At 40.3% G+C, this 24,178-nt stretch overlaps 1 protein-coding gene across 1 annotated transcript in view; it reads left to right on the top strand.

Moving 5' to 3' along the window:
• The window catches only part of hydin (HYDIN axonemal central pair apparatus protein), a 70,435-nt gene that overhangs the window by 42,361 nt on the left and 3,896 nt on the right, over positions 1–24,178 (top strand). Inside the window, exons 34-83 of the mRNA XM_037978285.1 lie at positions 61–210; positions 299–538; positions 1,199–1,328; positions 1,406–1,501; positions 2,033–2,203; positions 2,297–2,470; positions 2,581–2,756; positions 2,876–2,956; positions 3,831–4,014; positions 4,103–4,244; positions 5,019–5,172; positions 5,268–5,373; positions 5,458–5,561; positions 6,470–6,634; positions 7,146–7,340; positions 7,422–7,601; positions 7,941–8,134; positions 8,223–8,405; positions 8,625–8,744; positions 8,835–8,994; positions 9,076–9,248; positions 9,513–9,711; positions 9,803–9,896; positions 11,177–11,270; positions 11,369–11,537; positions 12,021–12,103; positions 12,322–12,471; positions 13,005–13,110; positions 13,328–13,532; positions 14,064–14,296; positions 14,383–14,531; positions 14,632–14,827; positions 14,979–15,081; positions 16,721–16,951; positions 17,033–17,175; positions 17,388–17,618; positions 17,693–17,844; positions 18,110–18,192; positions 18,321–18,555; positions 19,560–19,745; positions 19,825–19,951; positions 20,059–20,224; positions 20,949–21,096; positions 21,215–21,422; positions 21,508–21,729; positions 22,261–22,430; positions 22,598–22,796; positions 23,252–23,404; positions 23,480–23,650; positions 23,775–23,884. Of these exons, the coding sequence (XP_037834213.1) occupies positions 61–210; positions 299–538; positions 1,199–1,328; positions 1,406–1,501; positions 2,033–2,203; positions 2,297–2,470; positions 2,581–2,756; positions 2,876–2,956; positions 3,831–4,014; positions 4,103–4,244; positions 5,019–5,172; positions 5,268–5,373; positions 5,458–5,561; positions 6,470–6,634; positions 7,146–7,340; positions 7,422–7,601; positions 7,941–8,134; positions 8,223–8,405; positions 8,625–8,744; positions 8,835–8,994; positions 9,076–9,248; positions 9,513–9,711; positions 9,803–9,896; positions 11,177–11,270; positions 11,369–11,537; positions 12,021–12,103; positions 12,322–12,471; positions 13,005–13,110; positions 13,328–13,532; positions 14,064–14,296; positions 14,383–14,531; positions 14,632–14,827; positions 14,979–15,081; positions 16,721–16,951; positions 17,033–17,175; positions 17,388–17,618; positions 17,693–17,844; positions 18,110–18,192; positions 18,321–18,555; positions 19,560–19,745; positions 19,825–19,951; positions 20,059–20,224; positions 20,949–21,096; positions 21,215–21,422; positions 21,508–21,729; positions 22,261–22,430; positions 22,598–22,796; positions 23,252–23,404; positions 23,480–23,650; positions 23,775–23,884 (7,994 nt within the window). The remainder of the gene's footprint in view (positions 1–60; positions 211–298; positions 539–1,198; positions 1,329–1,405; positions 1,502–2,032; positions 2,204–2,296; positions 2,471–2,580; positions 2,757–2,875; positions 2,957–3,830; positions 4,015–4,102; positions 4,245–5,018; positions 5,173–5,267; positions 5,374–5,457; positions 5,562–6,469; positions 6,635–7,145; positions 7,341–7,421; positions 7,602–7,940; positions 8,135–8,222; positions 8,406–8,624; positions 8,745–8,834; positions 8,995–9,075; positions 9,249–9,512; positions 9,712–9,802; positions 9,897–11,176; positions 11,271–11,368; positions 11,538–12,020; positions 12,104–12,321; positions 12,472–13,004; positions 13,111–13,327; positions 13,533–14,063; positions 14,297–14,382; positions 14,532–14,631; positions 14,828–14,978; positions 15,082–16,720; positions 16,952–17,032; positions 17,176–17,387; positions 17,619–17,692; positions 17,845–18,109; positions 18,193–18,320; positions 18,556–19,559; positions 19,746–19,824; positions 19,952–20,058; positions 20,225–20,948; positions 21,097–21,214; positions 21,423–21,507; positions 21,730–22,260; positions 22,431–22,597; positions 22,797–23,251; positions 23,405–23,479; positions 23,651–23,774; positions 23,885–24,178) is intronic.

Raw genomic sequence — 24,178 nt, forward strand, 5'->3', positions numbered from 1 at the left:
TCAGTTTGTCATTTAAGATGTTTAACAACATGCGGCGCCTCTGTTCCTGCTTTCGTACAGATTGATAAATTCCTGCCTCTGTATGAGCGTAAAAAGCTCCTACAGGAGCAGCGGCCCCCTCCCACGGTGTTTGAGATGCTCCCCTGCTCTGGTGAGCTGAGTCCTGGTGAACGTGTGAACGTCCACGTCAAGTTCAGTCCTGCAGAGGGGGTAAAAACTTCAGCGATGACACAAAGAAGTCGTCTTTTATCGCACAAATCATCAAATAGAATATGCTGAGGTTCTCTTTGTCTTCCAGCGTTCCTACAGCAGGCGGCTGGAGGTCCGCGTGGCTCACAGCACTCAGCTGCTGTTCATTACAGCTCAGGGTCAGGGTGAAGAACCAAACCTGGAGTTCTGCCCATCAGAACCGGAGCTGGGGCCGTGTCTTCCTTTCAGCATGGAGGCAGAGGCAGAGGTTACGGTCAAAAACCCCGGCTCGTTCCCCATCGAGTTCTACTCCCTGGAGTTTGACACAGAACACTTCAAAGAGGACGAGGTCGGTCTTTTTATTTTAGTTAGGAGATATAGTGTTAAAGTGACAAAGTGAGAGTAAACCAGTATTTTGCCCTGAGATTACTTCTGTTGTGAATTAGCACTATATAAATAAACTGAATTGAATTAAACTGAAATAACTTTGACCTTTAAGCATAAAAGGCTGCTAAACTCAAGGGAAGTACCAAGTTTCTGTCAACACAAAACAGAATAATTTTTAAATGCTGTTCAATTTTCTTCTATTGTTCATCTCAAATTTAAAAAGGGCCAAAAATAACAGTTTGATCAACATAAGATCTTATCTTTGCTTCAAACTTTTAGCCAAAAACTGCCATATCTGCAATCAACTAAAGAATTATATCAGGTCTTTGCTGGGTGTTTTCTCCTTTTTCAGATGGTGTTCATTGTCTTCAAAAGGTTCTTTAAAGTTGACAATAATGTTGTCCCTAACTTACCCAGTTTCCTCAGCAGACACGCTGCACAACATCACAAAATGTGTCAAGCTTTAGAAAATATGACCAGACTAAAGGTGCGTTAAAAAGCAGCCAAGATCAAAAGAAAGACTTTGAAAGATGCCTGGTGATGGCTGAAATATCCATAAATATAAAACAACAAAGAATTCAAGAATGCGTTCATTTTTCCATCTTCCTTTGTCCCTCCTCAGGTCCTGCGTCTGATGTCGGGATACGATGAGAACAACATGTTGCTTCTTCCTCCGAGGGTCCCTGGAGAGGGTCTTCCTCCAGAGCTGCTGGACTTCTACAAGAACTGTTCCTCGCAGCTGAAAGATGACGGTAGCTTCATTAAAACTGTCACCGGCACGTTACAGGTTATCTCTGAGATAACGTCTGGTATCGTTTGTGTGCGTCAGAGCTGAATGCAGAAATGCTTGAAGATCAAACTAAGAAAGATGACACAAAGAAAGAAAAGAAGAAACCAAATGATGACATGAAGCCAGCTGATTTCTGTAAGTAAACTAAAAAGTAGAATTCCTTTAAATAATTAACATCACCTGCTTTTTAAAACAAAGATTTCACAACATTTGTTTGCACTTAAAGGATGTGTTGGCTCTTAGCGACTACCACACCAAGTTTCAGCTGCTGGAAGATCCAAATGAGTCTAAATAAATGTCCAACTGGCTGCAACTCCTAATCTGATTGGTTGACCGACCCATTTATCCAAATTCATGCTCTCGTTTCTTTTAACGGTCTGTGGGTTCTGACAACAATTCACCAAATCCTGGTTGGAAGAAATTCCACCTGAAGACAGAAAACAAAAGTTTCTGATTGGATCCTTTTTTTTTTACCCAGCACAAAAACAAAATAACAAACATGGAAACAAACGTTACACTATTACAGACAAGCAAGCCTCGGATGAACTTTTATTTTCTAAGAAATATTGAAATAAAATGATTTACCTTTACTTTTTTATTTCTCTGAACACCTTGTTGGTGTAATGTTTGCTGTTTAAATTCAAATTTACTGTTTCTTTTCTGAAGTTGTCTCAGAGCTGAGCAGAGATGGAAACAGCTGGAGACTGGGACCGTTAGAGAGAACGCCTGTATTCAGAGCAATCGCCCGCCACATGGGGCTGGACCTGTCACCTGAGGGCCCGGTGGCGCAGAGCCACAGAGGCATATCTCTAATCGTATACGGAGCCCCTCAGACTGGTAACAGTGATAAACCTAAACTGAGCAGACCTGAGAAGATAATTATATGATAAAAAGTGATGGGGATTTATAAAACTGAGCTTTGTTTCCCAGATAAAAGCAGCGCGGCAGCTGCTCTGGCTGCTCACTATGGGGCAGCGTGTTTGAATGTAGACGCCGTGGTCTCAAACGTAATTCAGAACGGCACTTCACCTGTTAGCCTTTCAGCAAGACAACTCTACGACGCTGCAGCTGAAGAATACGCTCAGAACAAGGCAGCACAAGCTGGTAACCAATCATTAACCAATCACCATAAATTCTCTTTAATAAGAAAGCAAACTGCTGACAAGTTGTACGTTGTGAGTAATTTTTCCTCCTTCCATCCCCGGCTGCTGAAGACGCAGCACAAGCAGAACCTGCAGAACCTGCAGAACCTGCAGCGCCTCCTTTAGGTTCAGTTTCAGCTTCACTGCATCCTGCAGAAAGTCCTGCAGAAAAGAGTGAATCCAAGTGCAGCAAAAATATCTCCATAACTCATCAGGAGACAGGAGACAAAGACACAAGCTTCTGTGAGGTACTCTTCCTCAGATTCTTCTTTTATTTTCACATCATAGTTCTGATTCATTTATTAACAAAATGACAACATCAGATTGTTTGTTTGGTGCATCTTTAAAATAAAAATCTTTCTTTTAGTTGCAAGGAGTAGATGTTGCCACACTCAGCAGCCTCCTGCCCGAACAGCTGCTTGTTGATATCCTGGTGGAAAGATTTCAGGTACATTAAATTTTCAGGGCGCCAAACCCCAAAACCTTTTACCTCAGGTAGTTCAGAAAAGACCGGCTGTAAGTCAGAGTATGACTGAAAAGGCACATTTAAAGGAAGCTAAAACACTGTTCAGCTCATGATTCACTGAGTTTCTAGAACCTCTTTTAGCACCAATAACCATCAATAATCATCTTCTGTTGGATCTTATCAGTCTCTCATATGATTATAGAGGAATTTTGTCTCTTTAGTCTTTTTCCTAATTGTTCTGTCATGAACTTTAACCTTTAACCTGCTGAGGCTCTGGGGTTTTTGGTCATTTTTCTGAGCGATGCACAGTCTGACCTTTGGGGTGATTTTGGAACCCCTGGGAAGATTGACAGCTGTCTTAAATGTTTCCACTTGTAAATCATCTTTCTAGCCCAAATAGTTTGGGAACCCCTTCCCAGATTCTTGGGCAGCATTGGGCACACACCTGAACACACCTGAACATACAGATGTGTGTTATTAACACACACCTGTATGCTACAGAGCAGCCAACTGACAAAACATCAGCTTTAATCAAGGAGCTCACACTGAATATGATCAGATAATCAATACATTTAAATGGATTAAGAGTGGATTTAGTTTTCTCTCTCTGCTTCTGTATTTTGACTTAGTTCTTATTTATTCAATAAAATATTCCCCTTGCTTTAGGACCTAGTAAGAACTAAATATAAATATTATTTTAGTCTAATATATAAAACCTTAGAATTGAAGAATCTGGTGTTTTTACTTTTGACTGTAACTGTATTTTATCTGAGTTTGGCACAATGTAAAGTTTCACTTGTCTTGTTTTGTTCTGTTTTTTTTGCCCATTGTTCATGTTCTGTCTTTGTTTTAACAGTTAATTGATTGTCACCGTGGAGTAGTTATTGATGGTCTGACGTCCCTCTACACTCACTCTCTGTCAAGCACACTTCAGATTATTCTGAAGGCCCTTAATAACCGCAAACACATCTACGTAGTTAATTTATCTGACACCTACGCCGCCCTGAAGGCACGGGAAAGACAGCAGAGAGAAGCGGAGGGTAAAATCTGCACCAGCTCTCGCATAAATGCATAAAGTTTATACCAAACTTGTCATGTAAGATGTTCATGACAGTGTGTGTCCTGCAGAAGCCCTGCAGAAAGAGAGAGCCATCAGAGAGGAGAAGTGGCTGTGGGAGCTGGATCAGGAGACGTTTGATGCTCTGTCGGAGGAAGAGAAGGAGCGGATTACCCACAAACACTTGGTGTTGCTTCGACAGCAGAGACTCAGGTACTGACTGATACAACACGCTTCAAATACGTGTTAAACCTTTGTTTTGTCAGATTCAACAAACCTTCTGACCTTTAAAAAGTTATAAGTCTCTGAATTATTATTATTCAGCATATTTATGAAAAGCTGCACATTCAGAAGACTTTTTCTTTTGATTAGTACAGTTAGCATAAACATCGTTAACTGTTCAGCTTTCTGAAGTGGCAATGTTCACAAAAACATAAACATAAAGTCCAAGAGTTTATTAAAAAAAAAAAAAGTTGGGAGATGTGTAAATCAGTGATGTCCAATTCTGGTCCTTGTGGGCCACTATTCTGCAGGTTTTAGATGCTTCTGATTCAAATGAATGGATGATTAACTGAACGTTTCCCAGTGGTTCTGCAGAACAATTTGATACTTTGCCAAATATTTTTTTATGACAGCAAGTCTGGTCTCCATTTAACTCCAGTTTAATTTTATTTTATTTTATTTCTGTTCACAACTGTGTGAAAACTCTGCTTCATAAGCTTACTTTTTTCACTTTTTGAAAATGTGATCAAGGCTTCATGAGTCATTTTTTGTTTTAACTCATTGATTATGGCTCCATAATGTTTGTGACAAATGGCTGAAAAAGCTGCCTATAATTGTTTTAAATTTTAATCAAAGATTGACAAACTACTTATAAATTGGCTTAAATTTAAAGCATGACTTCTCATGCTTTAAATACAGTTTTCTGTAAGTAGTGGGTAGATTTGTTTAAAGAAAGGTTTATATTCTTACACCACTGTGTTTAAGGGAACTTGAACAGATGGCAAAAGAAGAAGAAATGAGGAAACAGGAGGAGAAGAAGAGGCTGAAAGAAGAGGAATCAAGGAAAAAGAGCACAAAAGGAGGAAAGAAGGACACCAAAGATGTTCCAAAGAAGAAAAACTTGATGAACGGAAAGCAGGTCTGAATGAATCCCTTCTCTCCGCTTTTAAACAAATACATTGTTGTTCTTCCAGTTGATGAGCGTATACTTATTAAATAAAATTTATTTTCTAGTCAACAGTCACAGTGAACGTCCTGAGGAGGTCTTCCTCCAGCAACTCTAAAGAGTCACTCATGGATACAAAAGAGCAACAAAATCTGAATGAAGCTGCTGGCAAGTGTAAACTAACAGTTCCACGATTGTTCAGAACACACAGTGATATAATGATCTGCTTTGTTGCTCGTTTATTCTTAATTTATACAGTGCAGCAAAGCAAAGAAGCAGAGGATCCATTAAAGGAAGCAGAAGAAACCAAACCAGTGCATGCAGTGTCTCCTCAACCAGCAGACAAAACGAAGAAGAAAAAGGTAAGATGCTGCTGAGCAAATATTGGGACACTTTTTCAGAAATAATGTAACAGCATGTGGTGAAAAGTAAGAACATGGTTCTTAAGTTCTAAGGTTTTCTGTTTCAGGGGCAGAGTATGAAAATAAAAATGTTACATTAGATAAGCAACACAAAACCTGCTCCACTGTTACCACAGCAGAATTTAAAAATTCTGTCCAAAGGCTGTACAATATTAATCAGCAGGCATTATTATCAGTGAGACAGCTGCCAGTGTTCCCAGCAAAATCACCCTGAAGGTCAGAGAACAGAGCGGCATCTGCAATCTACAGGTCTTCGTTATAAGGTTAAAGGTCAAAGGTCATGGATTGATTGAAAGGGCTGCAGGAGAAAACCTCTTCTCTTTAGAAACAACATGGCAGCTCGACGTAGGTTTGAAAAGTTTCATCTGAAGGAACCTTCAACTTTTTTGAGTAACTTGAGGAGAAAGTGGTTTATTTATTTATTTACCTTATTTGATAACATCATGAAGTCGAGCAAAGAGGTTCAGATCTGTGAGGACTTTGTGAGGAAAGGACAGCAGCACTGCAATAAGAACCTGACCACACTTAAGCTTGTTGGATACGCAGCAAGAATCACAAATATTGTTTGTTCAGTCAAAAGGACCAGAACATCAACAAAGCTCGATCTGGACAGAACTTTTCATACTTCATGAGAAACTCCTCATATCAGGAATGTTTTTGCTTTTACAACTCTAATCACTCAGTAGTTGTTGGACACCAGATGAGAAAACTGGTCAGGTGTTTTGGGCATGTCTTAACCAAATCTGAGCTTCTGTTATTCATGAAAATGTAGTAAATGTGATGAAATCCTAATCATTTAACTACAATCTACTTTCTGATTCCCTAACTCGTGTTTTGTGCCTTCCCAGTGCGTTGTGGATGAGCTGCAGCGTCAGTTCACTGAATATGAGCAGAACCAGGTGGCAGTGGAGCACATTCTGCGACACTGGGACCGGGCCCAGGGCTTGCTGCTGGTCCCTGTTCCTGGAGAAGAACTCCATCCAGGTCCAGATGATGCAGTGACAGAAAAACAGGTGAAAATGAGCTCAGTTTGTTCTTTTTTTGATTGTTTTTTTTTTTTTAATAAATCTAATCTAATAGGGAAAAAAGAGACACTTTGTTCTCCACTGAACATACAACTTTAAGAATATTGTAATAATATAAATTCTATGAGGTTCTGATAACTTTATAGAGAAGCTGACAGTGAGACAAGTACCATCTCATCTTTCAAGTAAAAAATATTTAGTCCAAATAGTTGATGACAAAATTCTGAAGAAAGATTTTGTGAGATGTGTTAGGGATCAGTCTCAGCTACGTCCACACAACTTTTTAGCTCAATATCTGTAAAGTATACTGAGTTATATTAGTGTTTGTGTGTGAGTGTGGTAGCTACCCTGACTTAATCGTTCATAAGATGTTTTGATAACAAACCGACATGAGCGGCCATCTTTCGCCTTTCGGCAGCAGGTGATAATTAACAAAGGCGAGGAAGTACAACGTCATTATTATAACTTCAGGAAGCCATTAATCCTTCCGTGTTCACAGGCTCCTGCTCCTAAAAAGAGTAAAAAGGGCAACAATAAGAACGTATCTCCTCCGCTCAGTCAACCAGCAGCTGAAGCCAACAACAAGGCAGGAGACTCTGAGTCTTCTCCGCAGATCATCCGTCACATCGTCCTGAACGTACCGAGCTGCTCCACAGAGCTGCTGAGTCACGGCTCCCTGCCTCCTCTGGAGGAGGTATGTCTTAATTCAGGGTGAATTCTTTTCTGTTATTTTTTAATATTAGTTTAAGATAAACTTCTAATCCATGTTCTGTAGGTTTTGGAGTTGGGGCCCAGCAGTCCACCGATCCTTCCTCCAACCATCTTCTCTGTTGTTCCCTTCCCAAAACTCAGAGACCAAACTAAGGTTGAACAGAACTGTTTCACCTTTCTGGTTGTGTCTTCGCTCGACGAGGAAGAGGAGAAGAAAGACGTTGAGGAGGAAACTCATGCAAAGGTAATGTGACATGACGGACGGCCACTTTCAATAAGATCACACCAGTTTATTACATTAAGGGTTGCAATAAAACACTAAAGAAACTTGATCATCCCAACATGAATACCACACATTTCTGAATTCAGAAGGAATCCAATGGTCCTTTTTCACACCTTTATGTAAATTTTATCTAATACATTAACCTCATGCACTCAGTGGTCCTGCCATTCAATTACCTGGTTATTACTTGAGTAATTAGATTAATTAATTGTCAAATTATCATCCTACTGCTACCATCTTATTGTCAGTCTGTAATGTGAACTGGCACCAAGAAAATCTGATTTATTTTGGTGCACAAAGGAAAAGGTGTCCTATAGAAGTCACAAGAGAAGCCTTAGGAAGACCTCAGTGGTAAAAGAAAAAGAGAAAAGGGGCAAAGAGAGCGAAAGGAGCAAGTTTGATGGATCTCATTCACTTTCACAAACCTCCTCTACTTCTGATCTAACTGACCACGATCAGCACCAAAGACAGCTGGAGATGAAACGCAGCCAGAGGCAAGAGAGACTCACACCAGCACACCTTACAAACACACTTTACGGGCGGCTGCTAACTCTCTCACTGTGCATGCTTCTGTTTTTTTAGCCTGTCCTCATTTCGCTGGGTTGTCCCGGCCGGAGGTGAAGTGATTCTGAAGATCTGGTTCTACTCGGAGTCACCAGGAGTGTTTGAGCAGACCTTCAGTTTTGAGCTTGCAGGGAGCCGCAAACTTTACCAGCTCCCCTGCAGAGGCCTGTGCACCTACCCCTCCATCTGTAAAGAATACAAGTCAGTTTGTTTAATAAAATCCTGTAGAAATATAACTGCTAAGTAAAATTGTTTGTTCTTATATTTTTCATTGACATTTTCAAATGTTAGTATCTTATTGTGCAGCCAGAGCACTTTTCAGTGCATCTTACATGAAGCATTACTGTATCATCAGTTTTTATCATCAAAAAAGGGAATCCACATTTTAAACTGCACGTTGCATCATATATGATTCCACAGGACGCTTTTTGCACACAGTAAGAAGGTGCCACAAGTAAAGGAAGAACTTCAAAAGTCCTACATTATCAAAGCTGAGTACTTTGAGTTTGGACCTTTGCTTTGCAGTAAGACCAGAGACAGGTGAGACACAGAACGGTGGGAGTCAATGGGTTAAATGTTATCATGTCAGTTGTTGTGATTTCATCAACACACTTCCATCTTTGTGTTTAGATTCAAGAAAAATAAATATCCAGAGAACTCAGAAAGGCTGGTGATTCATAACAACTCCAGTTTGGAGGCAGAGGTCAAGTTCAGTTTCCTTCAGGACACCCAGGCCACTACGTACCTGCTGGACCCCCCAACAATGACCCTCGCACCTGGCCAGAAACAGGTATTACTTTTAGATAAACGTGAATAACTTAATTAGACAAACGTACCAACAGTTGAACGTGTGAATATTCCTCCTGATTAGGAGCTGACGGTCTGGGCCTACCCAACAAAGCAGGGACAAATAAAGGACAGCGTAGTTTGTAATATCAAGGACAATCCTGAGTCTGTCATCATCAACGTCTCCTGCTGGGGCGTCCGGCCAGAACTGGAGCTGGAGAGCAAACATTTGCACTTTGGCAGGATTCTGCTGCACAGGTACTGAAACCAACCCTGTCATAGTGAGTGATATTCATTTCACCTTTATTTACACGTTTCAAGAAACTGCAGCACTTATTTTACAACATATAAAGAAATATAGTGTGGTTTAAAATTCAACATTCCTTGTAAAACATTAGTTCATATCAACTTGGCAAATAACTTTGAGAATACATTGATCTTTTTCAAAAATAATAGAGCAACAGTTTTTATTTTTTTAATTTTAATTCCGCTTATCCTACCTTCTTTGATTTTTCTCCACAGGAGGGACAGTCGTAGCGTGATGATGTATAATACGACGGCTCTGCCGGTATCCTGGAGGCTGCAGGGAGTGGAGGATTTGGGAGATGAGTTTGTGGTGCCACAAGATCAGGGTGTCATCTCAGCCAACTCCTCTTTCCTTTTTACCGTGCACTTCAGGGCCAAAAGGCCGGTTCTCATTAAAAAGATCTTACGTCTGGAGGTAAAGTAAAGGTTTAAATGAAATCAGCAAAACATTAATGAATATTCTTGGCAGATTTCAGACTCGTACAGATCGTGTGTTTGTGTTTCAGGTGTCTGATGTGGAGAACATTCTAGGGATTGTGCACACTGAAAACATACATGTCACTACTGAATCCTACGATGTAGATCTGGAGATCACACCAGGTACAAACTGTAAACACTTACATAGATAATTCAGTTGAACAATTAGGCTGCATATGAATTAGGTTCATGTGCAAAATCCACAGAAGAGTAAACGTCATGCCAGATGTTGCTGCTGGGCCTGTTTGGTTGTGGTTTTCCTACAGAAACTGCTCTCTGGTTGTTTTCCCAGTCTGTAGAAGGGAAGTAAACAGCAGCCAGTGATCACATTAACACAAGGACCATAAAAACACATTCAGGTTCATCGGTTTTTCTCCAACTTCAGTGCAGGAGTTCTGCTGAGGCGGCTGAAGTGTTCATTTGTATTTAAAAAAGTAACATGTACCTGGTTATATTTTTCTTTCCTACAGATGAATTCTGTGATTTATACTTTGAACTCTCCTGCCCCTCCTGTCACTCTCCACCTCGCCTTTATTGATTAAGCAAATAAATGCCAACTTTGAATGTTTGCAAACAGAAGCAAAAAAAAGGAGCTTAGTCTGCTTTTAGGCTTTTAATTCTCTGAACTAACCTTAAAGTCTTGGTGCACTTCTAACCTCAACATCCACAGTTTTTCTGTCACAAACAAAACCTGATTTTTGAACTGAAAAATACTGTGAGCATGATGCAGAAATAAGATAAATGACAGAAAAACCGTGTACATCAGTTCAGTTTAATACATTATAGGGTTTAGAGACTAAAATAAAAACAAATATGTTTACAATTTGAAATCAATTTAATTTTTTTGTGTTATTTTAGTTTAGACCCATGTTACACACTGTTCATAAAAAATAGACAAATCAAATGCATTATAAAGACCTAAACTAAGAAGAATCGAGGTGTTTTCCACTGAAAACTAGGCTTTACTAAGTTTTACTCACTGATCCTTTAATACAGTTACTCCCAAACTGTTTTAGTTCCCAACCCACAAAAAGCTTTTAACTCCGTCTATTATCCATGTAAATATTAAAAAACTGCTAATATCCTAATTAAATATGAACATAATGACAACCCAAACAGTATTAACATCTACAATATCCTTTTTTAATAACTAATGACGACTGTTTTTACCATAAGAAATCGTTTTTAAATGTAATTTGATATCTAGATAATAAATAAACATTTTAGATATTAGATAATCTTATCTAAAAGCCCTGCTTAGTGTTTCCTGACCCACATTGGAACCCTAACTCTAACTTTGGGAACTACTGCTTTAATGCAACATCTTTCACTCTGGTTTATTTTGAATAAATGAGTCAAATCTCTGACACCAATATAACGACTGAAAACCTTTTCTGTAACAGAAGCAGCTTTGGACTTTGGAACCATCAGAGTCTTTGAGGAGACCAAACAGTCCCTCAAACTGATAAACAAAGGAAAATATGAATTATTCTTCAAGTGAGTTTGATCGGCTTTTTATTTTTTACTTGTGTCGAGCTGTTTTTATTTCACCGATAGGTTAATATTTACTTTATTTCTGTTTGTTTCTCCAAAAGGTTCACGACTGAGCAGACCGACCCGCCTCTTCCCAACCTGGAGTCCATCTTCACCGTGTCTCCGCCAAGCGGCTCCATAATGCCCAATAAGAAGTCTGTAACGCTGCAGTTCACCTGCAGGCCGGATAAGGAGCTTCTAATCAAAGAACAGCCCGTCCTGTCCTGTCAGGTGTGACGTGTAGATTAAATCCACAGATGGAGGTTTTTATTGTTTTTAAATATCTGTTTTTTTTTTACTGAATATTGAAATGAAAGTTTTACGTTTCAGGATATTTCTTCAAATGAAGGAAAGTCCTTAAAATGTCAAAATACTTTTCTATCTGCTGCCAGCCTGTTAGTTAAAGTTTCATCACATAAATGTTCATTATATTTGGATTGATTGTTTTTGCTGTTTTAAAGGTTTTATGTGATTGTTTAGTTTTAGTCAGTGGGTGTAAAAGGTGGGAAACACCAATAATTCAGCAGTGGTGAAAACATCATTAAATAAGTTAAAAAGAAACGAGTTTTGGATGTTATGGCTTTTGCTACATTACTGATAATACAAAGCACCTACTAACAAGAACAGTTTTCATCTGAAACTGGAAGATTTTAATCTGCTTGTTTAGTCTAAAATCAGAACTTTCTGAAGTAAAACTGATGTAATCTTCTGCAGGTAATTGAACCCAGCATTGGCAAAGAAGAAGAAAGTTTAGCCCACATAAGCATCAAGACGTCAGTCCAGGCTGTGTTTTCCAGGTTACTCTTATCTTTAATATTACATTTTTTTTATCATTTGGAAACAGATTCACATCCTTACAGTCAGTTCTTGTTTTGTGCTGCAGGAGAAACCAGAATCACAGTTTTATCACTTTTTAGGGCTTCTTTGGTTGTATTTTTGTTTTCATGCTGTAAAACACTTTGAACCTTTGTTTTTACATTATTAGACAGTTGTGATAAACTTCTGTGTCGTTTAGATACAAAATCACTCCTGCCTGTGACATTGACTTCGGGCCACTGGTTTACGGGACCAAGAAAACCCAAACCATCACGATCGAAAACAACGGACTCTTCCTGATGGTTTTCACCATCAACCGCGTGATTTCAGATCCTGCGCTCCAAACCAGGTATGGGTAAGAAGGCAGATAGAATAATTATTAACAAATCATTTTCCTGTTTTTTATTTTTTCAAACATTTTTTGCAATCTAACTACTTCTGCAGACTTTGTGTCATTGTAGCTGTTCATATATCCAAACCTTCAGCTCATTCAGGAGACGTTGCTGTGTAACATTTGGTGTATAAAGTTTATTTATATCACACTTTCCTCAGAAAAAACCTGCAAGGGGCTTTTACAATAAACCAAAATAATTCCCCCAGGTTTAAAATTTGTTGTTTTATTAAAAAAAAAAAAAAGACGAAAAAATTGAAAAAGTCTTTCAAATAAAAAAGTAAGATTACCTACATGTGAACTACCTTTATGTAAATATATCTTTGGATAAAAAACTGTTTGGGGTTTTGTTATTAATTTAATATACCATATGTGTTTAAAACCTGATTATTACAGTAACTTGAAGGATGCTGAATGAGAAACAGATGTTTTACCTACAGTGAATATGCAGCGAAAAGAGGTTTTTTAATTTTCTTAAACTCTGATCTCAGCGTTCCAGGTAAGATGATACCTGGGGAGAGTTTTTCTGCAAAGTCCACTGGAACCAGCATCAAAACCAGGCAGGAGTCTGTTCAGAGAGAGTCAAGTATTCAGCAGGTAAAAGCACCAAATGACAGCTTATAATTTATATTTTCTTTTAAGAAAGCAGTATTTATCATATCATGATATCACCTTACATGGGTGCTGTTTTGCATGAAAGATTGTTTTGTGTTTTCTATGAGCTGCATAAAATAATCAAACGATAAAAGAAGATGATTTTGATGATTTTAAAATTAATTTCTCTCATTGTGATTTTCTCTTGTGTTGCTTTCAGAACCGCCTCACCATGGGGGTGTTCTCAGTGTCTCCTTGCAGCGGAGCCGTGCAGCCGAAGTCTCAGCAGCAGGTGACCGTGGAGTGCGTGGCCGAGCAGCCGGGCAGCTGGAACCAGTGTCTGCTCATTGACGTCAGCGGCCGTGACCCCTCCGGTCAGCCTGATGGTTTACAGTACAGACTGCTGGCTGAAGTCTTTAAGCCCGGTGAGCGAAATATTGGTCCCACTAACCAAAATATGACTTGATTCCAGCTGTATGCATGATCTGAGGAATGACCTGAGTGTGAATGAGAGGGAGGCAGGTGGAACAACGAGGTCACTAAGGTGCAGGACTTTAAGCACTTAGAGTCCACTGTCCAGGAGAACAAGGAGTAAAGCAAATGTGTTTAATGCCAAAACAAGGTTTGAGCCAATCACAAATCAATAGTTAATCTTGTCCTGAATTTCTGTCTTTACTACATGGGCAAAAAAAATATTTGTGAGTAAACACTTTGTTCCCGACTCAGAAGGACTGAAGGAACGTGGACCATCACATTCAGCACCTTCTGTGGTCTGACAGCTCAAAAGTGTTTCGCTTTTTTATTCATTAAAGTTTTAAACGGTAACCAGAAAACATTGTGTTCACCTCACCTGGCTGAAACAAAAACGTATTAAAAATGAAAACTCCAACAAGCTGCCAGAGGCTTTAAGTCTCAGGGCCTTTCTTTATCTCTGTTCTGATTGTTTTGTTCTCCAGGCATCCTGTTGAACACGGCCTCCATCTTTGAGGAACACTTTCTGTGCCGCAGCAGCAGCCAGCTGTCCTCTGAGCCGTTCTGTGATGCTGAAGGCGTTTATGTCCTGAAAGAGAACAGGTTCACCTTCAACGAAGTCCTAGTTGGGAGAACCGCTCAGGCCCGCTTCCGGCTGACCAATAACAGCAAGATCTCCTGCATGCTCAGCTTGACCATCAAATATGCACGAACTAAGGTGAGACTTATAAAGCTGATAGGAAGCTACGGGTATGAATGCAAACTGGAGTCATAAAACATAAATAGGTGTTATTTTTACATCAGGTGCCACGACAGATGGAGGTGTTTGGTCTGCCTGCTACAACCCTGAACATCCCTGCTCAGTCACATGCATTCGCTGTGGTCACCTTCACACCACAGGCCGTGCAGCATTACAGTGCTACGTTTGAGGCCACAGTGGAAGGACTCCTCAGGTGAAATACTGCATTATCGTGCACACACCTGCGCTGGGAGCAGAATTCAAAACAAAGCCAGATTTGATGACGTCTCGTCTCGTTTCTCTGCTGTTTCCAGAATGACGCCGACATTCAAAAACAAGCTGCTGGAGTTTGAGTTAACAGGAGAAGGCACTCTGCCCAGCGTGTGCGTCGTCCGTCCCGCTCTGAGAAACGGCGAAGGAAGCCCAGTGATGCAGTTTGGACGGGTTCTGGTGGGCCGAAGAAAAACCTTGCCTTTGGTGCTACTAAACGATGGGAATGTCCCAGCTCAGGTGGGTGGAAGTACATCGCTGCCATTTTTATTATTAAATGAGTGCAATATATATAATATGAAAACATTTTAAATAATTATTTACAGTGCCTATGTAAAGACTGAGAGCTGACTCAGAAATGGAAGAATTATGTAAACAAATTGTTGTTCAGGTTCTGATTGAAATGCCGGATAAAGATGGCATGTTCACCCTGCAAGCTGCTCCTGGTAACATCAGCAATCACTCCACCCAGCTTCAAGACACAACTGATTCAGGTAAACTGTGACTTTGTGTGGGAAATAATTATAAAATCTTTTTGCTTTTCAGAAAGCCAGGCTTATTTGGCTTCTTTCACCTGGTTTGTCTCTCACTGTAGGACTTAAGGTTGAGAGCACAGAGAGTACACATTTTATCTGCAAACATTCCCTTCAAAACAGGAAGTGAAGGGTCTGTTTATCTTCTCATATCTCCTCCGTAAAACAGTGGAAGCTTAAAAATAAACATGTGATCAGAGGCTTTTGCTGCTCACTGTTTTAAGAATTTAAATTAAGATCTGATTAGTGGTTTCTGAACAACTGTTTGTCTGAGGCTTACTTTTTAGTCTGCATCTCATTGATTTGTCAGTCAGAGTGAGAGACGTGGATGTGTGGTTACCATGGTGACCATAATAAGGTTCTCTTAAACAGTTCATACATCAAAATGCAGATTATTACAACACTGACGATGGAGTTTTGTGCAGCAGCTGCATCGGCAGCCTTCAACATTTTCTGATACAGTTTTACTCCTGGTCCAAAATTGAAAGTGAGCCCTTGGGTCCTAATTTAAAATCACCAGGGGGTAGTGGTTAAATTATTCACCTACAAAATAGGACGCCCCTACAAGATGCTAATACAACACCAGCTGTTTCATCTTGTTTTTATGTAAACAAACCCAACAGGTTTTTTTTTTTTCTGAAGTTCTAATAAAACGCCTTCAGCATTTTTATGTTTCCCTGAGACATACAGTCGCTGCAGGATCATATCTCTTGTTCTAACAGCTCTCTGCCTGGCTTTAGACTGCAGATAGGACAGCTAGAATAAAGAAGGGAGACACTGCAATGTTTATTAATAACAATAATGTCATGCTCCTGACATTTACTGTAGTAGTCACAGAGTATATCTGTCTGATGAGATGAGTTGCTGCCAAACACGTCACGTTTTCAGATTTTCAGCTTGTCAGCAGTTTTGTTTATCACAATAATTTTTACTACAACAAGAAATTTTATTTTTGTTCATCATTAGCAATTAGTAACCGAACTGAAATAAAGGTGCTAATTGCAAACTATGAAACCAAACATATATTCCACATATATTGATGTCCATTTCAGAAACGTGGGTCTGCACTCAATGTAAACAAAGCACTCAGCTGAATCCACTGAAAACCACGTGGCAGCTTGAGTCACATGATTGACCTACGTTAGGCTGGCTGAGCGTGTAGGTAAACAAACATGGCAGAACGGGACAGAAAAGACGTTTAGATTGAAATAGGAGAGCGAATCTGCTGCAAACGTGCAAAAAAAAAAAGAAAGAATCTTAAGAAGCTTAAAAACAGAGCTCAGCTTTCAAACACATGTGGTTTTTGCTTTAATTTAACAACACATTAACCATCAGAATACAAAAACATTGTGCAGAATGAGTTTATAACTCTATGAACTTGTTTTTCCGGTCATCTTAACTCGTCTTTTTTCTTCTTAATCCCAGATTATTTGTTGTCTTTTACAATCTGTGGAAGGTTCTGAAAATAAAATTAATACCTCAAAGTTCAACTTGACAATTAAAGTGAAAAGAGAAATATTTTTCTAAAAGATCTGTTTATAGAGATGTTTGGTTTTCTGTTAAACATTTCTGTTGTTTTCTTTGTTTCCTCGTCCTGCAGGGAGTCAGTTGATGCACGGCGCCCGTCTGAAGCTAAAATCTAACGAACAGATGAGCTTTGAGCTCAGCTTCTGCTCAGACAAACCTGCGGGTGTCGAGGCAAAGCTGACGGTGAAGGTGGAGGACAGTCAGTACAACACCGTGATACGAGTGACAGGAGAGGCCTACCGGGACATCCTGTCGCTCGATAACACCAGCAGGTGTTTGCTGGGTGGTCGTCAGGAAGATGAAGGTATGAAATAAAGAAAAGAGTCGAGAAAGAAATGATGTAAAAAGCTCGATTCTTGACCTAAAAGGCCTTTCTGTGTCGAAGGTGACTATGAGGTGCTCCATTTTGGGGACTGCCATGTAGGCTGCAGCTACCGACGGAGCTTCACCATGACCAACCACAGCAGCAGCCAGGTGCTGAGGTTTCAGTGGCTTCTTCCTGGGCCCCACATCATCTTTTCACCACAGGTAAACAGGACCCGAATGAAAAATGGCAAACGTTTTTTGCATGTTAATCTGGTAACTTCAAATGTCTCTTGCTTTTTCTAAGTTGTTGTAGAAAAACAACAACTTTGCTGTTTTATAGCAGCTTTAAATTTAGATTGAGAACTTACATGTGTCTGAAACTACATCATCAGATTTATTTCTTCGAGATAACCTTTCTGTGTTGTTTCTTACAGGTCGGACACCTTCATGCCAGTAGCTCCAAGGAGGTGACCGTCAGCTTCAGGTCGAGTCAGCCGGTGACTCTGAGTAACAAACCCGTGGGATGTAAGGTTTGTCAGGTGGCGTTTCAGGAGCCAGTAGAGCAGGTGGTTGACTGGGACGACCGACAGAGGACGACGATGCGGCGGCAGAGCACCTCAACGTCGTCAGCTTCAGAAGCATCTCCACAGCCTAAGATAAAGAAGGTACAGATGGTATCTCTGCTGTGGGTTCAAGTAAATGCTGCACTGATGACTGTCATCTGTTGGTATGTTTGCAGACAGACCCTGAGCCTGTGTGTTCAGTGATCGAGGGCTCTCACTCGGAGCTGAATTTACACATAAGTGCAGTTTGTGACTACGTAAAGTTCAGCTGCAGGACCGACAACATCCATTTCAAAGACACCATAATATTTCAAACCAGGATCCAACAGTAAGTCCGGCTCTGGGTGCAAAGATGCTGTAAATTATTTCATCCTGACACGACAGATTTGTGTTTTTCAAGCCTGTAACAGCAACACATCTCATCTCTGCTCATCTTAAGTTATCTTTACCATAAATAAAATATTCAACCTTTTTTTTTATCCATAAAACCTTATAAAACCTGAGTTCAGGTGCTCAAGTTGTTCACAGCAGAATGCAACTGTGCCTCCTTTTATTAAATTTAAATGTTTTTATCTGTGTGTTTGCACATAAAGACTGCAGATAGTGAATGTGGGCAGAGTGAAAGTGGAATTCACCTGGCAAGTTCTCATGGACTCCAGCAGCCATGATCAAGAAGGTACAAGGAAGATTTAAAATATGCACACTCACTCGTTTTACTATGTTTGAATACTCCTAGGTTGTAAATTTTCTAATTTAAAGAAGAAAACGCCTTTGATTGTGTGTAAATGTGAGTCGTGTTGTCAGCGACAGGTGAGACCTCCACCTCTCCACCCGGCAGCGGGTCATCAGGACCGCCACCTGTAGGTCGTCCTTCCAGCGCCCTCAGCAGCGTGATGTCGATTCTGAACAGAAACCCCAAGTTGCCTCCATTCAGTGTGGAGCCGAGTGCAGGAACCATCCATCCCGGGTCCACGCAGAACTTCAGCGTTTGCTTCTCACCTGTGGAGGTGGCTCTGGTCCAGGGCAGGCTGATCTGCAGGTGTTAAAACGTGAACCATCACAAAGTTATACTATCCTCACCAGGTCTCCTTTGAATAAGAGATGGTTAAATAAAGATTAAATTAAAAACAAATAAATAATTAGGATATGGTAAAAGTGACTGGAAACCAGAGAGAATGAAAGTAGCGTCCTTTGAAGAAATACATTGTTCACCACCTTTCTTGCTAAGATTTTAAACTTGTGCAATCTTTTAGCACTTTGAGTATGTTATGGGAATGACTCTCAGCTACTACCACACCAAATATCTGCACAAATAACTGAGTTATAGTTGTATTGTGTTTGCTAAGGTCAGTAAGCTGCTGCAGCCATCTTAAATCAGGTTTACTCCAGAAGTTAATCAGTTTTAGATGTCTAATGAGCGTGATTAAAATTTGTTCAATGCTTTGAGATATTTTACTAACAGAGAGGCAATTACATGATTACTGCAGTGGATAATTAATATAACTGTCATGTTTTGTGTAAAATCAGCCCATTTAATTTAGCTTTACTTGAAATGCCATTTTTTAAATTGTGGTTTTGTTATTTAAATGCATAGATTGTATACATACATCTTCAGTCCATCATAACGACGCCTTCAAAGCAGCCTTTACTGGATATAAATTTGGCCAGAATCCTAATTTAACTAGATTTCTATTGCAAAAAACTTTAAAGTGAATATTGAACATGATCCTGGTGTTTCATTTCTGATGTATTGTTATAAATTATCAATAAACTGTTAAATATTTAACGTTTTAAAAAACAATTAGTTGATTAAAAAGAGTTGGAAAGTTTGATTTTACCTAATTGAGAAAGTTTTACCACAATTGCCACAATGAGTTAAAAAGAAGTTTCAGAGTGAAGTAATTAGTAGACTACACTGACTGCTCCTCCAGACTGTTTTATGTTTTTTACACATTTAAACCAAAGGAAGGAGCTCTGCTGATGTTCTGGTAACCAGCAGTAAAAGCCATTGGTTCATGATGTTCATGTTCACAATTCTTCCAGTATTCCCAACATGCAGGACGGGGATCAGGCTCCGTGCGTCCAGGTGTCGGGCCGCAGCTTGTTGCCCCGCTGCCACTTCGACTTGCAGGAATCCGACGACATCAGAACCAACCGCAGACGCCCTCTGGACCCGAACGCCAGAGTTCTGGAGTTCAAAGCTGTTGGCTTCTTCACACCAACCAGCAGGTAACAGACTGAGAGACCGAAAGTTTCCATCACTTTCTACATAAGTGCTCACGTTCTGTATTCCTGGTTGGCTCCACAGGTGCTTTAATGTGTTGAACCCCACCAGCGAGGCTTTCTCTTTTAAATGGACATGTGAAGACACAGCTGGCAGTCCTTTTCATTGTCTCACGTCTTCCGGCACTGTCCTACCTGGGAAGACAGAGGAGGCAGGAATCGAATCCCACAGAAAATCACTTTCTTCCTGTGTTTTCCTCAGTCTGAGGTGTTATTCACATGTAATTCTCCTCTCTGCATGATGCATTTATCTCTACAGATGCGTTTTGAGTTCGTTGCTGAACACCGGGACACAGTGGAGTCTTTGTGGAGCTTTGTGATTGAGACTCTGTCGCTGTCCGTTCCCTTCCTGTGTGTGGGCTCAGCTAGAGAACCAGTCGTGTACCTCAACAGGCCTCATCTGGATTTTGGAGAACTAGTTGTGGGTACGCAACACTGACAGAAAACTTGAGCTTGCATTCCTTCAATTATAAAGCTTTACATGTCAGGACATAATAAAAGAATAATTTGATGCTCAGCATGTCCTAAAATGAACACATGACATCATGATCTTATTAGTTTAACTGAACTTAAACTAAAACATGATCTAGCAGCTGTAGTGGTTTTCAGTCTCACATGGCTGTGGAGCGATTTTGGTCCACTCTTCTTTCCAGTGTTGCTTCAGTTTGTTGAGTTTTTAGAGATTTGTTTCTGACCAGCCACAGCATTTCACTCAGGTTGAGGTTCTGGACTTTGACTGGACCGTTGCAAATATTTATGTTCCTCTAAAGTTGCATTCAGCCTGTTTTTAAATTTTAAATTAGAGCTGTTAAAATGAATGTTAAATTAGTGCATGTTCCAGGAGAATTTAAACAGTTTTGTATTTTTAAGTTTGCAGTTTAGATCTTTGACAATCTCTTTTTTTGTCCACGTTGTTGTTGTTTACATTGTGTGTGGACCCACATTTCATCCACATATCAATGGATCTGGAAAACTACTGCAGCAAACTCTTTGCCATTTGATATAGTTCAGGATAATCTTTTTTTATGTTTGGTTTCATACTTTCAATGAGATCCTTTAAGGGTTTAAATTAGGTTTGGTTATAAAGCTGGTTAAGAGCTGCTCTGATACAGGCTGTTATTGTGTGTGTGTGTGTGTGTGTGATGGCAGGTCAGAGGTGTGAGCAGACAGTTGATCTTGTGAATGCAGAGGAGAAAGAGGTCCACGTCTCAGTCCTGCAGTCATCTCTCCTCTCTGAAGACCAACAGTCAAGCCTTGTTGTGCAGCCCATGAACGGCACGGTGGCTCCCAAAAACAGGTTAGTAACTCACTCTGCAAACAAATAAATGTTCATACAATTAAACCAAATAATAGATTAAGATTCTTTGGTGTAAAACAGCTGCTTTGTGATGACTGTTGTGAGCCGTTTGCTGCAGGCTGCCTCTGTCGGTGCGCTTCACGCCCTGCTTGGAGGGACACGTGGACTTCAGATTGCACCTGAAGGTGAAGGGAAAGCCAGAGCCGCTGACGCTGACTGTTAAAGCTCAGTCTTCTGTCCTGAGCATGTCACTTCAAGTAAAGAAACCAGATGGGGACCTCAGAGCAGTCGTCCCAAACCTCCAGGACACGCTGGACTTCGGGGAGGTCTGCATACTTCGATGTCATAGACACAAACACCCAAAAGCAAAATCATTTACCTTTTCTTTGTTTGCATATTTACTGCTCACAGGTGGGGATTTCAGAACAACCCTCCTTTACTTTCCTGGTGCCCAATCCTGTAAAATTGGACCTGGAGGTGAACTTTGAGCTGTCGGGTCCCAAAGAGCAGCTGCAGCATTTACAGGCCAAACCTCAAACTGCTTCCATCAAGGTCGGAAAGTCGCTGCAGGCGTCCCTCGTCTTCTGTCCTCGGAGCGTCTGCAACCTTCAGGACGTCTCACTGAATCTCAAGGCAGGTTATAATAAAGATTTCAGCACTTTGAACAACCTGCAGGATGTATAGTCTGAAACAGGAGGAAGTCAGAGGTTCTGCACAGGCTTTCAACTAACCCGTGCTGCTGTTTAAACATTCTCAGCAATAAAATTCAAAAGAATTCAGTTTTATTTGAATGTCATCTGTTTACAACACAAGTAGTTTAAAGGTGCTTAACACAAAAGGCAAATAAAAAATTAGTTTAATTAAATACAGTCCATTTCAATAATCTAGTTGTGTTTAATTAGGTACATACCAACCCAGTTAAATTAATTTAATTTAATTTAATCTTTAATTTAATTAAAGATTAGGATCTGGGCATACCTATTTACCTACTTCTTTATTAGGAAATAATCTTTTTATTTACTTATATCAGTTAACATCTATTAGTATTATGTAGTTTATCTGTTAACTTCAAACAAGCACTAAAAAAACTTAATCTTAATTTGATCTCTCTGGCCATATTCTTCCCTTTTCACCTGCATTTGTTTTCTTGCTTCATCCCATCAGGTGACGCTCGGGCCAACTTTTACATTTGCCGTTAAAGGCAGAGCAGAAGCTCCGAACCTTGAATTCTCCTTCACCAAGTTCAACTTCGGGAAGTGCTTCCTGTACCGTCCTGGCATGGAGCCGCCGTCCCAAACTCTGATGATCAGCAACAGAGGCAGGAAGGACGTCAGGTTTGTTTCAGTCCCTTTTTTCACAGGGATCAGAGAAATATGAAGGTAACAAACGAAACCAAAGGATTAGGTGACGTAGAAGTCATTTCTTTTCATTTAGGAAGCAGAAGTTTAAAGGTTTGAGTGTAAACCCAGGTTTAAAACAAACACTGCTTCGTTGTTCTTAGTGCCGAGTGCCAGTTCAGGAACGCAGCTTTCCTCAGCGTGGACTTCCAACCAAACATTCTGCGGCCCGGAGCTGCGATGGAGGTACCAGTGACCTTCCATCCTCAGGAGGCGCGCCGATACCACAAAAACATCACCTTCGTCTTCAACAGCTGCGTCACACAACATGTGGACATACAGGGACAAGGCATCCAAATCAAGGTCAGCACAAAATTGAAAGTAACTAAAATCTAAAAGAAGACATAAATAGTCAGTTTGCTGCGGCAGAGTTTAAAGAGAACAATGTTTTGAAGGAATTTAAGAGATCACATAACATAAAATCCCACAAAGACACACATTAAGTGTGTCTTTGTGGGATTTTATGTTAAATAAAGTTAAATGTTATGGAAAGTGTAAAGATTACAAAAAACAAAAATCAAAGCACGTTATTCCCCATCGAGCTGACTGTTTTGATATGTTGATGGTTAAAAAAAGCACAAAGTCTGCAGAAATAGTTAGAAAAAAAAGGAAAACAATCGTGTGAATTCAGCAGCAGTTAGTTAACCTGTCAACACATGTGCTGGACTGTCAAAAAGAAAGAAGAATGCAGTCAGTTGATTGTTTTATTTGGAGGTGAGATGTAATAACGTGATGTTGAACGTGTCCTTCTGTCTTAGCTGGATGTGAAAAATCCTCAGCAGAAGCAACTGAAGCTGGGCTCCCTGACGTTGGGTCAGAAGGTGAAAAAACAGGCAGTTCTGGTTAATCAGAGCAGTTCAGACCTTTCCTTCACTCTGACGCTGAGCACAAACACACCCCTGGATCCAAAGGTAAGCAGTGCTCACACACACAGATGCGAACGAAAAGCAAACACACATCTGGATGCAACCTCCTCTCCCCCCCAGGTCCTGTCTGTCAGCCCAGCAGGGGAGCTGAAACTGAAATCAGGCGGCGGCTCGTGTAAGGTGGAGATCCAGTTCTCACCTCGTCGGTGCGTTCCTCCCTTCACCGCCGAGCTGCAGGCGGAGTTTCCAGGCTTCTTACACCCCCTGCTGACTGTTGACGGCTGCTGCCAGGTACGCTGTGAACTGTGTTAACTGACAGGCAGCAAGAACTGAGCTTTATTCTAATCTCATGTTGGTTTTAAAATATAATGTCATTTTTCTTGAATAAAATGATATTAAACATCAAAACTGTCAGGATGTGGAGGTGGAGTTGGACCAGAACTACCTGTCTTTTGGAGCTGTCGTCCAGCACTGCCGCAACAGGAAGAGGATCGTCATGAAGAACACTGGGGGCGTTAACGCCAAGTGAGGTTAAATACAACGTCCCGTTCTGCCTCTGAGATTAAACTCAAACATTCAAACCCATCAGTTAGAGCAGGGGGGTCAAAATTAAAAATTTGGTCCTAGCCAAGGGCCGATCACGATCAATATTTATTAAAAATTGCATAAATTAACCTTGGTTTTAGATGTATTATGTCAAATCATTCATATAGAAATATCAATGACCTTTTCCCAGTTACAGATTATACAGAATTTAGAGCAAACAGACTTTAATGAACACAGACAAATAGATCAAACTTCAAAAAGCTCATCATTAGC

This window comes from Kryptolebias marmoratus, linkage group LG11, assembly GCF_001649575.2.
Source record: "Kryptolebias marmoratus isolate JLee-2015 linkage group LG11, ASM164957v2, whole genome shotgun sequence".
In the NCBI taxonomy this organism is placed as follows: Eukaryota; Metazoa; Chordata; class Actinopteri; order Cyprinodontiformes; family Rivulidae; genus Kryptolebias; species Kryptolebias marmoratus.